At 39.0% G+C, this 19,499-nt stretch overlaps 1 protein-coding gene and 1 non-coding gene across 2 annotated transcripts in view; one reads left to right on the forward strand and one right to left on the reverse strand.

Annotated features, from left to right (window-relative positions):
* The window catches only part of SCAI (suppressor of cancer cell invasion), a 136,430-nt gene that overhangs the window by 66,949 nt on the left and 49,982 nt on the right, over window positions 1-19,499 (reverse strand). The window contains exon 3 of the mRNA XM_029202334.1: window positions 1,363-1,494. Within this exon, the coding sequence (XP_029058167.1) occupies window positions 1,363-1,494 (132 nt within the window). The remainder of the gene's footprint in view (window positions 1-1,362; window positions 1,495-19,499) is intronic.
* On the forward strand, window positions 3,772-3,899 carry LOC114884860. Its single transcript, XR_003790925.1, has one exon. It is a non-coding gene; the product is annotated as a small nucleolar RNA SNORA64/SNORA10 family (small nucleolar RNA).

Raw genomic sequence — 19,499 nt, forward strand, 5'->3', positions numbered from 1 at the left:
ATTGCAAATTAAAAATAACTCACTAGGGCTTCCCTGGCGGCGCAGTGGTTGAGAGTCCGCCTGCCGATGCAGGGGACACGGGTTCGTGCCCCAGTCCAGGAAGATCCCACATGCCGCGGAGCAGCTGGGCCCGTGAGCCATGGCCGCTGAGCCTGCGCGTGCGGAGCCTGTGCTCAGCAACGGGAGAGGCCGCGGCAGTGAGAGGCCCTAGTACCGCTAAAAAAAAAAAAAAACTAACTAACTAACTCAGTGGGCTTCCCTGGTGGTGCAGTGGTTGGGAATCTGCCTGCCGATGAAGGGGACACGGGTTCAAGCCCTGGTCTGGGAAGATCCCACATGCCGTGGAGTGGCTAGGCCCGTGAACCACAACTACTGAGCCTGTGCGTCTGGAGCCTGTGCTCCGGAACGGGAGAGGCCGCGACAGTAAGAGGCCCGCGCACCGTGATGAAGAATGGCCCCTGCTCGCCACCAAGTGGAGAAAGCCCTCGCACAGATGCAAAGACCCAACAGAGCAAAAATAAATAAATAAATAAAAATACTTTATCAGAAAAAAAAAATAATAACTCACCAAACACAACACTGTAAATCAACTATACTTCAATAATTAATTAATTAAAATAAAAATAACTCACAATCTTTACAATTATTCACTCCTATATAAAGTTTCCCAAAAAAACCTATTTATCCTTAGTATTTTACCCATAGCATGAATTTATTTATGACTGAAACTAAGCTATTGAAGCTTTAGGTCTGAAGTAAGTCAATATTCTAAGAATCTCATGAAATGAAATACGGCTAAACCATTTAAATAAAACAAAATGGTACAAAATTATTTACCCACCACACACAAGAATACACAAAGACACATTTTGACAAAATTGCATACAGCTTCTGCTACCAGTCAGTCAGGGCACACACAACTAATGTAAAAATAACACTGTCTAGAACACTCTTATTTTAGTTAACAGATACTTCATCCTAGGAAAAAGAAAGAATAAAAGAAATAAGCAAATAAACAAGTATACAGAAAATGTAACAGAAGAGAAGCCCCAGGTTCACTTGCATATGCATCCCAGGCTCCTTAGTTATCGCAATGTGTAAAATCAGATGTAAAATATGATGTGGAGTAAGGTATACAAGACCATCTAACAAAACAGCTCTCTCAACTTGAGTAAAACAATATAAGTTACCCTCTTCTGTTGTTTTCTCACCTGAGAATGAAGAAAAGAAGCATGATCATCTCTAGTACAGATATTTATATAACATTCTATCCATAACTTTTCAGAAACTTACCACACATCAGCCATGGGAAAAAAAGATACAGAACTAGATAAAAGTTTAAGGCATCAAGAGTCCACTAACCTTAACCCGTTGAACAGTTGCTTAGATTTATCCAGAAGGTAACAAAAATCTGTAACTGTTTTCCTCTCTCCCTGTGGGATGTCATCTTCAGCACCTCCAGAGGACATGATTTCTTTAAGAGCAAATTCAGTCCTGTAAGAAAACATATGTCTATTTACCAAGTAGGTGAAAATAAAAAGAGAAACAGACCTTAGTTATATCATCTGATAGCATTTTTTTAATGATAGAGACATCTTCTGATTACAATCAAATCATCAAAATAATTTAAGTATAAGATGGTGTGGAAGAATAGACAATCTCATACTGTGGGTGGGAATGAAAATTGGTACATCCATTTTAAAAAGCAGTTTTTATAATATTATTTCATCCAATAAATATTATTTGAATGGCTAAAATGTTCCAGGCACTCCTCTACATGGTTAAGAATAAAAAATGTTGAACCTTTTAACCTATTTATCTATTTTATCCATTCTGTATATCTGTCCCAGAAAATGATCCTACAAATGGAAAACCCTTTGTCCATAGAGATATTTTTTTCGGTACCATAGTATTTAAAAGCTGTTATGAAACTAAAAAAACCAAAGAGGGAAATGGCTAAGTACTTCATAGAACACTAATGACTACACTCTACCCTATCACTAACTTACAGTTATACTTAAGATGATAAAGCAATAATATGGATATACTTCAGTATAAAAGGGATATAAAAACCACATGCACACAAACACACACATGTACATATATTTGAAAGCTATTTATTACTGAATCCAAGCTATCTTCCCATGTAATCAATCATGTTAATCAGCCATTTTAAAAACAGCAAGTTGCCAGATAGTATACATAGTATGAACCTATGCTAAAGAAAAAAAAATTCATTTGTATTCACACACAGATAGAAGTCCCTGGGACAACACAGGGAAATCTGGTCCCAGTGCAGGGTGAAAAAATAGGCAGAGCAGACAAGGACCAGACACCAGAGATGGTAGTTGGGGGTGGTACAGCTATTTTGGCAAATATTTTTCTCTCCAACATTGTCTTAAACAGACAATTGCAGTTGCAAGGCAGGAAAATTGTAGCAAGCCTAGAACTGTCAAGGGGCTGCAGGGTAACATATGGGTGGCACTGCAGCCAGCTGCTGGGGAAGTAGTTTACAACACGCATTGACAGTACTGGGTGGTCCTGCACGTTCACAAGTTCCTTCTTCCCACAACCTCTTTCCTCACGTCATGGACTAGGTGGTTTTAACAAAGGGAAACAGACCTTGAAAAGTGCAGAGTCTGGGAAGGGATTCCACACTACAGTGATCCTGGGTAAGTCATCTCCCACACTCAACAACCCCCTGCCTTCATTCTCTAAACCCAGAAGGAGATGCAGAAACGAGGCACAAACTGTACTTTCTCCAGCCCTCCCCATATAGTTCATGAGCCAAGGTGGCTAATATCCCCAGGACACAGGAGTTTACAGGAGAAAAACACAAAATCAAAGTTCAAAATAAACAAATTCAATAAGAAAGGATATTAGATATAAAGCAGGAAGAAAATATCATAATGAAGCAAATAAAAATACTGGGTATGAAAAATATAATCAATGAAATAAACTTAGTAGATGGATAAACTAAATAACAGAAAAGATACAGCTGAACAAATTAATTAGCTAAAACGTCAGGTTTAAGGTACTCTGCCAAAAGACATCCAGAAGAGATAGAATACACAAAAGAAAATTCAAGAGATATGGAAAAGGGAAATGAAGGAAATCAACATCCACATCATAGCATATAAAGAAGAAAGAAAAAATCATGAGAAGGCAATAAATACTTGCAGAAATAAACTTCTATAAACTTCCCAGAATTAGAGAAAATATAAAACCTCAAACTAAAAGGACTCAAAGAATGTTAAAGGAAAGAAAAGATAAAGAAATAATCCCACAGCCAGAAATATTAAAGTGAAACTTAAGAATCCAAAGAAGCCCTCTCCCATTCCCAAACTATCCAGTCCTACAGCCATTAGGTGGGGCAGAGCACAGCAGGTGTCCATACAGAGGGTAGCCTCCTGGGTATCAGAGCACAAATTGTGAGGAGACCATCAACATCCATACAAAGGGCCAGCTTGCATGGGATGGTGGAGCCTGAGTGCAGTGAGAAGGGTAACCACGAATGCGGACTGGCATGGGGAGTGAGAGCCTGAGCAGGGTGAGGAGGGCATGTCCACATGGAAGAGTTCAGAGGTAGAGAGAGATCTGTCATATATAGCGGATTCATCAAATAAGAAAATCTGCTAAGGAAAAGGGGACCCAGAGTTCTCTCTGTAAGAGAAAGAAAACACAAACATGGAAAGGGAAAAGGTTAGAATGAACCCTGTGGATTGAAACTGCAGGTATGGGTAAACTAATGGATGTTTAAAAAGAGTGATATATCTCTCAGCTCCCTTAATGACATTCTGAGTGTGGTTGGCGTATTTTCAGAGAGGGAGAGGAAGGTGCTCCTAATGCACGACAGACTGGCCCACAGTGGCCACTCTGTTCCTAGAAGTGCAACAGCTTCCGTCTGCATCTGGGGTTTCACCAACCCTCTTGTTTTTCCTTTCCCAGCCAAGGCCACTTTAGATGCCATTTCCAAGACCTACCTTTACCTCACTCCTGATCTCTGGAAAGAAATAGTGTTCACCAAGTCTCCATATCAGGAATTCACTAACCATCTTGTAAAGACCCACACAGAGTTTCTGTGCAGAGGACCCAGGCTCCAGCTGTAGCCACCACATATTTTTATATGAGAAAAGTAAAGTGAATGAAGCCAGTTAAAAAGAAAAAGAGAGACATAAACGTCTGGCAGGGGAGGGGGGCAGCATGATGTGTACATAAGTATACTCCCCAGTTCTGTAAATCTGTCTAGTGAGAGGGCCTGGGAACAGTGACCATTCCCCCCAAGACCCCCACCAATGGTATGAACATAACTAGCACCCAAATCTTGGCTTCTAACACCATTCTCCAATAAAGGGAACCAGAGCTCCTTGGAGAATTGTAATTGTCTAATTACAGCCCTGGAGCAGAAAAAGTACAAGATGAATCTGGAATATCCTGTGCCAGAGAGCAACAAAGTGCTCAAAGAATGATAGACACATAAGAAAAGGATATAGGACTTAAGTGTCCATCAACAGATGAATGATAAAGAAAATGTGGTATATGTACACAATGGAATATTATTCAGCCATAAAAAGGGGAAGTCCTGCTATTTGCAACAACATGGATGGACCTTGACAGCATTATGCTAAGTTAAATAAGTCACACAGAGAAAGACATATACTGTATGATCTTACTTATATGTGGAATCTTACAGAAAAAAACAAACTCATAGAAACAGAGAATAGATTGGTGGTTTCTGGAAGTGGGGGTGGGGAGTGATAGAAAACTGTGAAGGTGGTCGAAGGGTACAAACTTCCACTTATAAGATAAATAAGTTCTGGGGATGTAATCTACAATATGGTGACTATAGCTAACAATATTGTATTATACATTTGAAAGTTGCCAACAAAGTAGATCTTAGTTCTTATCACAAGAAAAAAAATTTTTGTAACTGTGTGAGGTGATGGATGATAACCAAACTTATTGTGGTAAGCATTTTGCAGTATACAATACATCAAATCATTATGTGTACACCTTAAACTAATAGAATGTTATATGTTAATGACATCTCAATAAAACTGGGATAAATAAATGAATAAAAAATAAAATCAAGCATTACAAAAGGACCTAGGATCTAGCTTGAGGGAGCATCCACTAGCCAAATTGGGGATAATTTCAGCATCAAAACAAATAATGATAGTAATGGATTATAACCTATTAAATAAAATAAGAAATGATAAAGCAATACTGACATAAGTGAATGTATAAATGTAAAGTTTGATAGTGAATGGGATAGTTTCAGAGTACTTGCCCACAAAATACACATTAATTCCAAAAGGAAAAAGTAACATCACAACAATGAAATATGGCAGACATCACCTTGATTAAGTGACCAAAATGAACATCATTCATAATCAGACAAATCAAAGTCCTCTACCACCTGATAGGATGAGAAGTGATTTTCCTGCCAAAGAGACCTAATCATGAGGAAACAGACAAAACCAAATTGGGAGAGATATTCTACAAAATAACCAAACTGTAATCTTCAAATATGTCAAGGATATTCCCCCAAAGAAAAGGGAAGACTGAAGTGCGATGCCTGATTCAGAGCTGGATCTTTCTGCTGTAAAGGATGTTATTGGGACAAGTGGTGAAGCTTGAATGGAATCTGAGAAATAGATGGTAGTAATACATCAATGTTAATTAGAAAAAAATATGAAACCTGGAATTCCCTGGCAGTCCAGTGGTTAGGACTCTGCACTTCCACTTCAGGGGCCACAGGTTCAATCCCTGGTCAGGGAGCTAAGATCCTGCATGCCGCGCAGTGTGCCACGCCCCCCCCCCAAAAAAAAGAAAAAAACCTTACCAGTAACCAACGGAAAAAAACCCCTAATACAACAAAGTTAGCACATTAAAAATATACTAATTATTTAGCACACTAAATGTGTCAACAGATGAATGGATAAAAAAGATGTGGTATATATATATACAATAGAATATTACTCAGCCATAAAAAAGAATGAAATAATGCCATTTGCAGCAACCTAGAGATGAACCTAGAGATTATCATACTAACTGCAGTCAGACAGAGAAAGACAAATATCATATGATATCAATTATGTGTGGAATCTAGAAAATGATACAAATGAACTTATTAACAAAACAGAAACAGACCCACAGACATAGAAAACAAACTTACCATTACCAAAGGGGAAGGGGAGGGATCAATTAGGAGTTTGATATTAGCAGATATAAACTACTATATATAGAATAAACAACAAAGTCCTACTGTATAGCACACAGAACTATATTCAATATCTTATAATAAACCATAATGAAAAAAAGAATATGAAAATGAATATATATAATACCTACTTTGTTGTACACCAGAAGTTAATACAACATTGTAAGTCAACTATACTTCAATTAAAAAATAATATGCTGCAACTAAGACCCGGTGCAGCCAAATAAATAAATAAATATTTTTTAAAAACAAAAATAATAATAATAAAAAAGAGGAGTCTGTAAAATTTTCAAAAGGCAAAATAAAGTAATGAACATACAAAAAAATATGCTAATTACTGCAGTTGAGTATGCACTGAAACCAGCATATTCACGAGGGGCAGTGGAAAATAGTGCAGACCCTTGAGATTCATTGTATGTATCGGGGGATACATTTATTCTTTCTATTAGACTCAGCATTTACACTTCTGGAAACTTATCTTAAGGAACATGTTAACCATCATTACTGATAAATTACTCATAACACAGGGAACTGGTGTTCCCCTCCACCCTCCACTCTCACATAATTACCTATTTTTCAACCTCACTGAAATATGGGCAAGTCTCTGAACCAATTCTATTCTTACATAACATCACAATTTTACACGTTATTCTCTTCGCCTATTTTGGTCACCTGGCAAGTTTATATTCATAGTTTAAGACATTACTCAAATGACACCTTTTCAGACTTTCCTTGAAAACCTAATCTCTCCCTGGCACTTACATATGATCAAGTCAGTAGAGGCTTCTCCAGTGACACCATAAAAAGTTATACATGAAACAACTGTTTGTTAAAAAAAGTCTGTCTCACTGTCTACACCTACACTGTCCGAAACTATAGTTACTGGCCACATGTGGCTACTGAGCACCTGAAACATGGCTACTCTAAGTTGGGATATGTTGTAGATGTAAAATACACCAAATTTAGAAGATTTAGCATGAAAAAAGATGTAAAAATCTCAGTAATAATTTTTATATTGTTACATGTTGAAATAATGTTTTGGTTATTTAGTAAAATAAAATACATTATTAAAATTAGTTTCATCAGTTTCTTTTTACTTTTTAATCTGATCATATTTCTTTTTCCACCAATTTTATTTTATTATTATTTTTTTATTGAAGTATAATTGATTTACAATGTTGTGTTAGCTTCTGGTATACAGCAAAGTGATTCAGTTACACATAAATATACATACTCTTCTTCATATTGTTTTCCATTATGGTTTATTACAAGATATTGAATATAGTTCCCTGTGTTACACAGTAGGACCTTGTGGTTTATCTGTTTGTTTGTTTGTTTTAATGTCGGTTCATTGGTTTGTTTATTTATTTATTTTTGGCTGTGTTGGGTCCCCATTTCTGTGCGAGGGCTTTCTCCAGTTGAGGCAAGCAGGGGCCACTCTTCATCGCGGTGTGCGGGCCTCTCACTATCGTGGCCTCTCTTATTGCGGAGCACAGGCTCCAGACACACAGGCTCAGTAGTTGTGGCTCACGGGCCTAGTTGCTCCGCGGCATGTGGGATCTTCCCAGACCAGGGCTCGAACCCGTGTCCCCTGCATCGGCAGGCAGATTCTCAACCACTGCACCACCAGGGAAGCCTAGTTTATCTGTTTTATATGTAGTAGTTTTTATCAGCTAATCCCAAACTCCTAATTTATCCTCCCAACTTTCCCCTTTGGTAACCATAAATTTGTTGGGTTTTTTTTTTCCCTATGTCTGTGAGTCTGTTTCTGTTTTGTAAATAAGTTCATTTGTATCATTTTTTAGATTCCACACATTAAGTGATATCATATGATATCTTTGTCTGATTTACTTCACTTAGTATGATAATCTCTAGGATCATTCATGTTGCTGCAAATGGCATTATTTCATTCTTTTTCATGGCTGAGTAATATTCCACGGTATATATATACCACATCTTTTATCCATTCATCTGTCGATGGACATTTCAGTTGCTTCCATGTCTTGGCTATTATAAATAGTGCTGCGATGAACATTGGGGTGCATGCATCTTTTTGAATTTAGAGTCTGCTCCAGCTACATGCCCAGGAGTTGGACTGCTGGATCACATGCCAACTCTATTTTTAGTTTTTTAAGGAACTTCCATACTGTTCTCCATAGTGGCTGCACCATTAAGGTGATTATATTTCTATCAAACAGATATAAAGCTGTCAATATTCATAGATGATACAAACCTCTCCATAGAAATTTCAAAAGAACCTACAGATAAATTATTAGAATTAACCAGTGAAATTAGCAAAGTTGCTGGATATAAGGTGAACTATAAAAAGGCAACTGGAAAGGGGACCTTCAAGATGGTAGAGGAGTAAGACGTGGAGATCACCTTCCTCCCAACAAATACATCAAAAATACATCTACATGTGGAACAACTCCTACAGAACACCTACTGAACGTCGGCAGAAGACCTCAGACTTCCCAAAAGGCAAGAAACTCCCCATGTACCTGGGTAGGGCAAAAGAAAAAAGAAAGAACAGAGACAAAATAGGGACAGGACCTGCACCTCTGGGAGGGAGCTGTGAAGGAGGAAAAGTTTCCACACACTAGGAAGCCCCTTCACTAGTGGAGACGGGGGGTGGGGTGGGCGGCGGGGGGATGCTTGGGAGCCACAGAGGAGAGCGCAGCAATAGGGGTGCAGAGGGCAAAGCGGAGAGATTCCTGCACAGAGGATCAGTGCCAACCAGCCTGAGAGGCTTGTCTGCTCACCCACTGGGACGGGTTGGGGCTGGGAGCTGAGGATCGGCCTTTGGAGGTCAGACCCCAGGGAGGGGACTGGGGTTGGCTGTGTGAACACTGACTGAAGGGGGCTACTGCACCACAGCTAGCTGGGAGGGAGCCCAGGAAAAAGTCTGGAACTGCCTAAAAGGCAAGAGACCATTGTTTCGGGGTGCGTGAGGAGAGGGGATTCCTTCCTTGTCTGCCCAAAGAAAGCAGAGCACCGCCTAAATGAGCTTCAGAGATGGGTGCGAGCTGCGCTATCAGCTCAGACCGCAGAGATGGCCATGAAATGTTAACGCTGCTGCTGCAGCCACCAAGAATCCCACTATCCACACCTCCCTGGGAGTCTGTGCAGTCCGTCACTGCCAGGGTCCCGTGACCCAGGGACAAATTCCCCGGGAGAACACACGGCAGGCCTCAAGCTGTTGCAACGTCATGCTGGCCTCTGCCACCGCAGGCTTGCCCCGTATTCCAATTATAACTACAGTACCCCTCCCTCCCCCGGCCTGAATGAGCCAGAGCCCCCTAATCAGCCGCTGCTTTAACCACGTCCTGTCTGGATGGGAACTGATGCCTGAGGGCGACCTACACGCAGAGGCGGGGCCAAATCCAAAGCTGAACCCCAGGAGCTGTGCGGAGAAAGAAGAGGAAGGGAAATCTCTCCCAGCAGCCTCAGGAGCAGCAGATTAAATCCCCACAATTAACTTGATGTACGCTGCATCTGTGGACTACCTGAACAGACAACGAATCATCCCAAAATTGAGGCAGCGGACTTTGGCAGCAACTGTAGACTAGGGGTTTGCTGTCTGTGACTGATTTGTTTCTGATTTTTATGTTTACCTTAGTACAGTTTTTAGCGCTTGTTATCATTGGTGGATTTGTTTATTGGTTTGGTTGCTCTCTTCTTCTTTTTTGTATTATTATTTTTGTATTTTTTATTTTAATAATATTTTTTCTTTCTTTTTTTCCCCCTTTTCTTCTGAGCCATGTGGCTGACAGGGTCTTGGTGCTCCGGCCTGGTGTCTGGCCTGAGCCTCTGAGGTGGGAGAGCTGAGTTCAGGACACTGGACTACCAGAGACCTCCCAGTCGCACGTAATATCAATCGGTGAGAGCTCTCCCAGAGATCTCCGTCTAAACGCTAAGACCCAGCTCCACCCAATGATCAGCAAGCTCCAGTGCTGGACGCCCCATGCCAAGCAACTAGCATGACAGGAACACAACCCCACCCCTGAGCAGAGAGGTTGCCTAAAATTGTACTAAGTTCACAGACACCCCAAAACACACCACTGGACACAGCCCTGCCCACCAGAAAGACAAGATCCAGCCCCACCCACCAGAACACAGGCACCAGTCCCCTCCACCAGGAAGCCTACACAAGCCACTGAACCAACCTCACCCACTGGGAGCAGACACCAAAAGCAACAGGAACTACGACCTGCAGCCTGCGAAAAGGAGACACCAAACACAGTTAAACAAAATGAGAAGACAGGGAAATATGCAGCAGATGAAGAGGCAAGGTAAAAACCCACTGGACCAAACAAATGAAGAGGAAACAGGCAGTCTACCTGAAAAAGAATTCAGAGTAATGATAGTAAAGATGATCCAAAATCTTGGAAATAGAATGGAGAAAATACAAGAAATGTTTAACAAGACCTAGAAGAACTAAAGAGCAAACAACAATGATGAACAACACAATAAATGAAATTAAAAATTCTCTAGAAGGAATCAACAGCAGAATAACTGAGGCAGAAGAACAGATAAATGATCTGGAAGACAAAATAGTGGAAATAACTACTGCAGAGCAGAATAAAGAAAAAAGAATGAAAAGAATTGAGTACAGTCTCAGAGACCTCTGGGACAACATTAAACGCACCAACATTTGAATTATAGCGGTCCCAGAAGAAGAGAAAAAGAAAGGGTCTGAGAAAATATTTGAAGAGATTATAGTTGAAAACTTCCCTACTGTGGGAAAGGAAATAGCCAATCAAGTCCAGGAAGTGCCGAGAGTCCCATACAGCATAAACCAAGGAGAAATACGCCAAGACACATATTAAGCAAACTATCAAAAATTAAATACAAAGAAAAAATATTAAAAGCATAAAGGGAAAAGCAACAAATAACATACAAGGGAATCCCCATAAGGTTAACAGCTGATCTTTCAGCAGAAACTCTGCAAGCCAGAAGGGAGTGGCAGGACATATTTAAAGAGATGAAAGGGAAAAACCTACAACCAACATTACACTACCCAGAAAGGATCTCATTTAGATTTGATGGAGAAATTAAAACCTTTACAGGCAAGCAAAAGTGAAGAGAATTCAGCACCACCAAACCAGCTTTACAACAAATGCTAAAGGAACTTCTCTAGGCCAGAAACACAGAGAAGGAAAAGACCTACAAAAACAAACCCAAAATAACTAAGAAAATGGTAATACGAACATACATATCAATAATTTCCTTAAATGTAAATGGTTTAAAGCTCCAACCAAAATACACAGACTGGCTGAATAGATACAAAAACAAGCCCCATATATATGCTGTCTACAAGAGACCCACTTCAGACCTAGGGACACATACAGACTGAAAGTGAGGGGATGAAAAAAGATATTCCATGCAAATGGAAATCAAAAGAAAGCTGGAGTAGCAATTCTCATATCAGACAAAATAGACTTTAAAATAAAGACTATTACAAGAGACGAAGAAGGACACTACATAATGATCAAGGGATCAATCCAAGAAGAAGATATAACAATTGTAAATATTTATGCACCCAACACAGGAGCACCTCAATACATAAGGCAAATACTAACAGCCATAAAAGGGGAAATCGACAGTAACACCATCATAGTAGGGGACTTTAACACCCCACTTTCACCAATGGACAGATCATGCAAAATGAAAATAAATAAGGAAACACAAGCTTTAAATGACATATCAAACAAGATGGACTTAATTGATACTTATAAGACATTCCATCCAGAAACAACAGAAGACACTTTCTTCTCAAGTGCTCGTGGAACATTCTCCAGTATAGATCACTTCTTGGGCCTTGGTAAATTTAAGAAAATTGAAATTGTACCAAGTATCTTTTCTGACCACAACGTTATGAGACTAGATATCAATTACAGGAAAAAGCTGTAAAAAAGGGCTCTCCTGGTGGCGCAGTGGTTCAGAGTCCGCCTGCTGATGCAGGGGACATGGATTCGTGTCCCGGTCTGGGAAGATCCCATATGCCGTGGAGCAGCTGGGCCCGTGAGCCATGACCGCTGAGCCTGTGCATCCCGAGCCTGTGCTCCGCAACGGGAGAGCCCACAACAGTGAGAGGCCCGTGTACTGCAAAAAAAAAAAAAAAAAAAAAAAAACTAAAAAATACAAACACATGGAGGCTAAACAATATGCTACTAAATAACCAAGAGATCACTGAAGAAATCAAAGAGGAAATCAGAAAATACCTAGAAACAAATGACAATGAAAACACGATGACCCAAAACCTATGGGATGCAGCAAAAGCAGTTCTAACAGGGAAGTTTACAGCAATACAACCCTACCTCAAGAAACAAGAAAAATCTCAAATAAATAACCTAACCTTAAACCTAAGCAATTAGAGAAAGAAGAACAAAAAAACCCCAAACTTAGCAGAAGGAAAGAAATCATGAAGATAAGATCAGAAATAAATGAAAAAGAAATGAAAGAAACAATAGCAAAGATCAATAAAACTAAAAGCTGGTTCTCTGAGAAGATAAACAAAATTGATAAACCATTAGCCAGACTCATCAAGAAAAAAAGGGAGAAGACTCAAATCAACAGAATTAAAAATGAAAAAGGAGAAGTAACAACTGACACTGCAGAAATACAAAGGATCATGAGAGATTACTACAAGCAACTATATGCCAATAAAATGGACAACCTGGAAGAAATGGACAAATTCTTAGAAAAGCACAACCTTCCAAGACTGAACCAGGAAGAAATAGAAAATATAAACAGACCGATCACAAGCACCGAAATTGAAACTGTGATTAAAAATCTTCCAACAAACCAAAGCCCAGAACCAGATGGATTCACAGGCGAATTCTATCAAACATTTAGAGAAGAGCTAACACCTATCCTTCTCAAACTCTTCCAAAATATAGCAGAGGCAGGAACAATCCCAAACTCATTCTACGAGGAGGCCCCCATCACCCTGATACCAAGACCAGACAAAGGTGTCACAGAAAAGAAAACTACAGGCCAATATCACTGATGAACACAGATGCAAAACTCCTCAACAAAATACTAGCAAACAGAATCCAACAGCATATTAAAAGGATCATACACCATGATCAAGTGGGGTTTATCCCAGGAATGCAAGGATTCTTCAATATATGCAAATCAATCAATGTGATACACCATATTAACAAACTGAAGGGAAAAAACCATATGATAATATCAATAGAAGCAGAAAAAGATTTTGACAAAATTCAACACCCATTTATGATAAAAACTCTCCAAAAGTGGGCATAGAGGGAACCTACCTCAACATAATAATGGCCATATATGACAAACTGAAAGCCAACATCATTCTCAATGGTGAAAAACTGAAACCATTTCCTCTAAGATCAGGAACAAGACAAGGTTGCCCACACTCACCACTATTATTCAACAAAGTTTTGGAAGTTTTAGCCACAGCAATCTAAGAAGAAAAAGGTATAAAAGGAATCCAAATCGGAAAAGAAGAAGTAAAACTGTCACTGTTTGCAGATGACATGATACTATACATAAAGAAACCTAAAGATGCTACCAGAAAACTACTAGGGCTAATCAGTGAATGTGGTAAAGTAGCAGGATACAAAATTAATGCACAGAAATCTCTTGCATTCCTATACACTAATGATGAAATATCTGAAAGTGAAATTAAGGAAACACTCCCATTTACCATTGCAACAAAAAGAATAAAACACCTAGGAATAAACCTACCTAAAGAGACAAAAGACCTGTATGCAGAAAACTACAAGACACTGATGAAAGAAATTAAAGATGATACCAACAGATGGAGAGATATACCATGTTCCTGGATTTGAAGAATCAACATTGTGAAAATGACTATACTACCCAAAGCAATCTACAGATTCAATGCAATCCCTATCAGACTACCAATGGCATTTTTCACAAAAATGAACAAAAAATTTTTGTTTTGCTCATTAGAACAAACAAAAAATCACACAATTTGTATGGAAACACAAAAGAACCCGAATAGCCAAAGCAATCTAGAGAAAGAAAAATGGAGCTGGAGGAATCAGGCTCCCTGACTTCAGACTACACTACAAAGCTACAGTAATCAGGACAGTATGGTACTGGCACAAAAACAGAAATATAGATCAATGGAACAGGACAGAAAGCCCAGAGATAAACCCACACACAAATGGTCACCTTATCTTTGATAAGGGAGGCAAGAATATACAATGGAGAAAAGACAGCCTCTTCAATAAGTGGTTCTGGGAAAACTGGACAGCAAACTGGACAGCTACATGTAAAAGAATGAAATTAGAACACTCCCTAACACCGTATACAAAAATAAACTCAAAATGGATTAAAGACCTAAATGTAAGGTCAGACACTATAAAACTCTTAGAGGAAAACATAGGCAGAAGACTATTTGACATAAATCACAGCAAGATCCTTTTTGACCCACCTCCTAGAGAAATGGAAATAAAAACAAAAATAAACAAATGGGACCTAATGAAACTTCAAAGCTTTTGCACAGCAAAGGAAACCATAAACAAGACCAAAAGACAACTCTCAGAATGGGAGAAAATATTTGCAAACGAAGCAGCTGACAAAGGATTAATCTCCAAAATATACAAGCAGCTCATGCAGCTCAATATCAAAAAAACAAACAATCCAATCCAAAAATGGACAGAAGATGTAAATAGACATTTCTCCAAAAAAGATATACAGATTGCCAGCAAACACATGAAAGGATGCTCAACCTCACTAATATTGGAGAAATGCAAATCAAAACTGCAATGAAGTATCACCTCACACCGGTCAGAATGGCCATCATCAAAAAATCTACAAACAATAAATGCTGGAGAGGGTATGGAGAAAAGGGAACCCTCCTGCACTGTTGGTGGGAATGTAAATTGATACAGCCACTACGGAGAACAGTATGGAGGTTCCTTAAAAACTAAAAACAGAACTACCATATGACCCAACAATCCCAATACTGGGCATATACCCTGAGAAAACCATAATTCAGAAAGAGTCGTGTACCACAACGTTCATTGTGGCACTATTTACAATAGCCAGGACATGGAAGCAATCTAACTGTCCACCGACAGATGAATGGATAAAGAAAATGTGGCACATATATACAATGGAATATTACTCAGCCATAAAAAGAAACGAAATTGAGTTATTTGTAGTGAGGTGGATGGACCTAGAGTCTGTCATACAGAGTGAAGTAAGTCAGAAAGAGAAAAATAAATACTGTATGCTAACACATATATATGGAATCTAAAAGAAAAAAAAAAGGTTCTGACGAACTTAGGGGCAGGACAGGAATAAAGACGCAGACATAGAGAATGGACTTGAGGACAAGGGGAGGGGGAATGGTAAGCTGGGACAAAGTGAGAGAGTAGCACTGACATATATACACTACCAAAGGTAAAATAGATAGCTAGTGGGAAGCAGCCGCATAGCACAGGGAGATCAGCTCGGTGCTTTGTGACCACCTAGAGGAGTGGGATAGGGAGTGTGGGAGGGAGACGCAAGAGGGAGGGGATATGGGGATATATGTATACGTATAGCTGATTCACTGTGTTATACAGCAGAAACTGACACAACATTGTAAAGCAATTATACTCCAATAAAGATATTTCTAAAAAATTTTTAAAAATAAAAAGGCAACTGTATTTCTATATCCTAAGATAAATAATTAGAAAGTGAAACTTTAAAGAAAATTAAAGCATTGACATTAGCACCAAATAATACCAAATAACTAGGAATAAATATAATGCAGATGTGTAAGACCTCATCACAGAAGACTGTAAAACTCTGAGAGGTAAATTAAAGAAAAATTAATAGAAAATTAAGAATATGCCATTTTTTTTACTGGAAGCTTGAAAATTATAAACACATCAATTCTCCCTAAATTGGTCTATAGATTTAATGCAATACTAATCAAAATCTTAATAAACTTATTCAGATTTGTGGTAATAGACAAGTTGATTCTATAATTTATATGGAAATGCCAAGAGCCAACAGCAGCTAAATTAATCTTGAAGAACAACAAGATGGGAAGACTTACTCCACTGGATATCAAAAATTTTATAAAGTTCCAGGATTGAAGACTGTGGTACTGGTGCAGGAAGAGAAAAGCAGACCAATATGACAGAACAGAGTTGAGAAATGACCCACAAGTAAACAGATACTCGATTTATAACAAAGGTAGCAGTGTAAAACAATGAGAAAAAATAGTTTATCAAAAAAATAAAAAACAGAAGTAAAGAAAGGAAGAGAAAAAGAGCTAGTGTGGGGTCAACTGGATATCTAAATTAAAAGAAAAAACATGAATCTTGAGTCCTACTTATGTTATACACAAAAATAAATTCTAGGTATACTGTGGATATAAATGTAAACGGTAAAATAAAGTAGTACTTATATGATAATATAAGAAGCTATCTTTATGACCATGGGGTAAAAACTGATTTCTTAAACAGATCACCAAAAGTACTCATCATGAAGGAAAAATTGGACAATTTAAAAAACGAAGTATGTATTGTGTTGCTCAAAAGACACCATTAAGAAAGTGAAAAGACAAGCCACAGAGTAAAAGAAGATGTTTGCAATATATATATTTGACAAAGGACTTGTAACCAAAATAATAAATGAAGAACCCCTATAAATCAGTAAGAAAAAACAATCAATCTAATAAAAAAGGAGACAGTAGGCAAAAGGCTTGAATAGACACTTCACAAAGGGGATGGCCAAATGAAAAGGTGCTGACTTTCATTAGTCGTCAGAGAAATGCAAATTAAAGCCAAACGACACATCTACCAGAATGTCTCGAATAGTTTTTAAAAACCTGACAATCCCACATGTTGGAAGAATGTGCAGGACCATGAGCTACTAGAAAACTATTTAGCAGTATCTACTAATGTGTACTCAGCAACTAGGAAAATATACCAAGAGATATGCACCGTGTGTGCACCAAAAGACATTTACAAGTATGTTCACAGAAGTAAAATTTGTAACTGCCAAAATCTGGAAGCAATCAAGTATCTATCAATAATGAATTAGATAAATAAGTGGAATACTATATAGTATAATGAAAATGAACGCACTACAGCCACCTGCAACAACATGGATGGACCCAGCATAATGCTGAGTGAAAGGAAGCAGACCCAAAAGAACACATATCATATGACTCCAATACACAAGGCACAAAACAGATAAAATTAGACCTTGGTATTTGACAGACTGATCAAGATAGTGGTTACTTTTAGGGAGAAGGCAGGAAATAAGAGGAATGCTAAAAATATTTTATTTTTTGACCTGGAGTTAATGTTGTGAAAATTCATTAAGCCATACATTTATTATGTATAAAGAAAGAAGGAAGAGGAAGGACAAACACCAGACTCAGGTGGTTTTTAAAAGTAAGTTTTACAGGGGCTTCCCTGGTGGCTCAGTGGTTAAGAATCCACCTGCCAATGCAGGGGACATGGGTTCAATCCCTGGTCCAGGCAGATCCCACATGCCACGGGGCATCTAAGCCCCTGCACCACAGCTACTGAGCCTGCACTCTACAGCCTGCAAGCCACAACTACTGAAGCCAGCGTGCCACAACTACTGAGCCCACATGCTGCAACTACTGAAGCCCACATGCCTAGAGCTCGTGCTCCACAACAAGAGAAGCCACCACAATGAGAAGCCCACGTACTGCAACGAAGAGTAGCCCCCACTCGCCGCAACTAGAGAAAGCCCGTGCGCAGCAGTGAAGACCCAACACAGCTAAAAATAAAATAAAATTTAAAACGTAAGTTTTACCAAACGCTTGAAAAACGTAACACTGAGTATACTTCCCTTCCAAGATTCATTTTAATGAAGCTAATATAATTTTGACACCAAGGGCAAAAGAAGGGCAATACAAAAAAGCAGAACTACAAGACAAAGTCCATATTATATAAACAGTTGTTACTGCCTCAAATGTTTGTAATATTAATTTTGACACCAAGGGCAAAAGAAGGGCAATACAAAAAAGCAGAATAACAAGACAAAGTTCATACTATATAAACAGTTGTTACTGCCTCAAATGTTTGTAATGTTAATAGATTATGGATAATTGAAATTTTAATATAAAGCAGCAAACAAAATTTCACTGGTTTACTACAAAATAAATGGTAAATTAAGACTTATGAATGAAATATATAGGTCTATGTCAATTATTTGGGGAAAATACATAATATATGGTAATCTATAAACATTAGTTCTGTAGACATTTATGGGAAGCATATGTGCAAACATACCACATGGGTAAAAGAAAAGATGATACAGGGCTTCCCTGGTGGCGCAGTGGTTGAGAGTCCGCCTGCCAATGCAGGGGACACGGGTTCGTGCCCCGGTCTGGGAAGATCCCACATGCCGCGGAGCGGCTAGGCCCATGAGCCATGGCCGCTGAGCCTGCGCGTCCAGAGCCTGCGCGTCCAGAGCCTGCGCGTCCAGAGCCTGTGCTCCGCAATGGGAGAGGCCACAACAGTGAGAGGCCCGTGTACAGCAAAAAAAAAAAAAGATGATACAAAGAAAAGGACATATTTTGTTGTGGGTTATGTTGTTGTGGGTTAAATTGTGTCCCCCCGCAAAAAAAAAAAAGATGTTGAACTCCTTACCCCTTGTACTGTCAATGTAAACTTATTTGGAAATAGGGTGTTTGCAGATATAATTAAGATTTAAGTTAGCAAGAGGTCATATTGGAATAGAGTAAGCCTTTAATCCAATATGACTAGTATCCTTATAAGCTGAGGAAAAAAGACATAAAGACAGACACCCACAGAGAGGAGAATGCCATGTGAAGACACAGACACAGAGGGAACAGCTAAATGAAGAAAGAGACAGAGATTGGAATTATGTAGCTACAAGCCAAGGAACCGCCAGAAGCTAGACAAGAGGCATGGAACAGATTCTCCCTCTGAGCTTCAAAAAAGGAACCAATTCTGCCAGTACCCTGACTTTGGACTTACGGCCTCCTGCAGTATGAGAGCACAAATTTCTCTTGTTGTTAACAACCCAGTTTGTGGTAATTTATTACAGCAGCCCTAGGACACCAATCCATATGTGATACAGTCCTAACACAGATTACAAAATAGGCACAGGAGCATAAGAGCACTGAATGCACACAACTGCTCAAAGGCTTGTTCTGCTAAGTACAGAGCATCTGGCAAATTATTGACCTGCCTTGTTGACAATTTCTTTTTAAAGGAAGTCTTGACAAAAGCAACAAGAGAAACTGCTACTCTGGACTGAATTCTAA

The sequence above is a fragment of the Monodon monoceros genome, unplaced genomic scaffold (assembly GCF_005190385.1).
Source record: "Monodon monoceros isolate NGI ecotype Baffin Bay Population unplaced genomic scaffold, NGI_Narwhal_1 Super_Scaffold_5, whole genome shotgun sequence".
NCBI lineage: Eukaryota > Metazoa > Chordata > Mammalia > Artiodactyla > Monodontidae > Monodon > Monodon monoceros.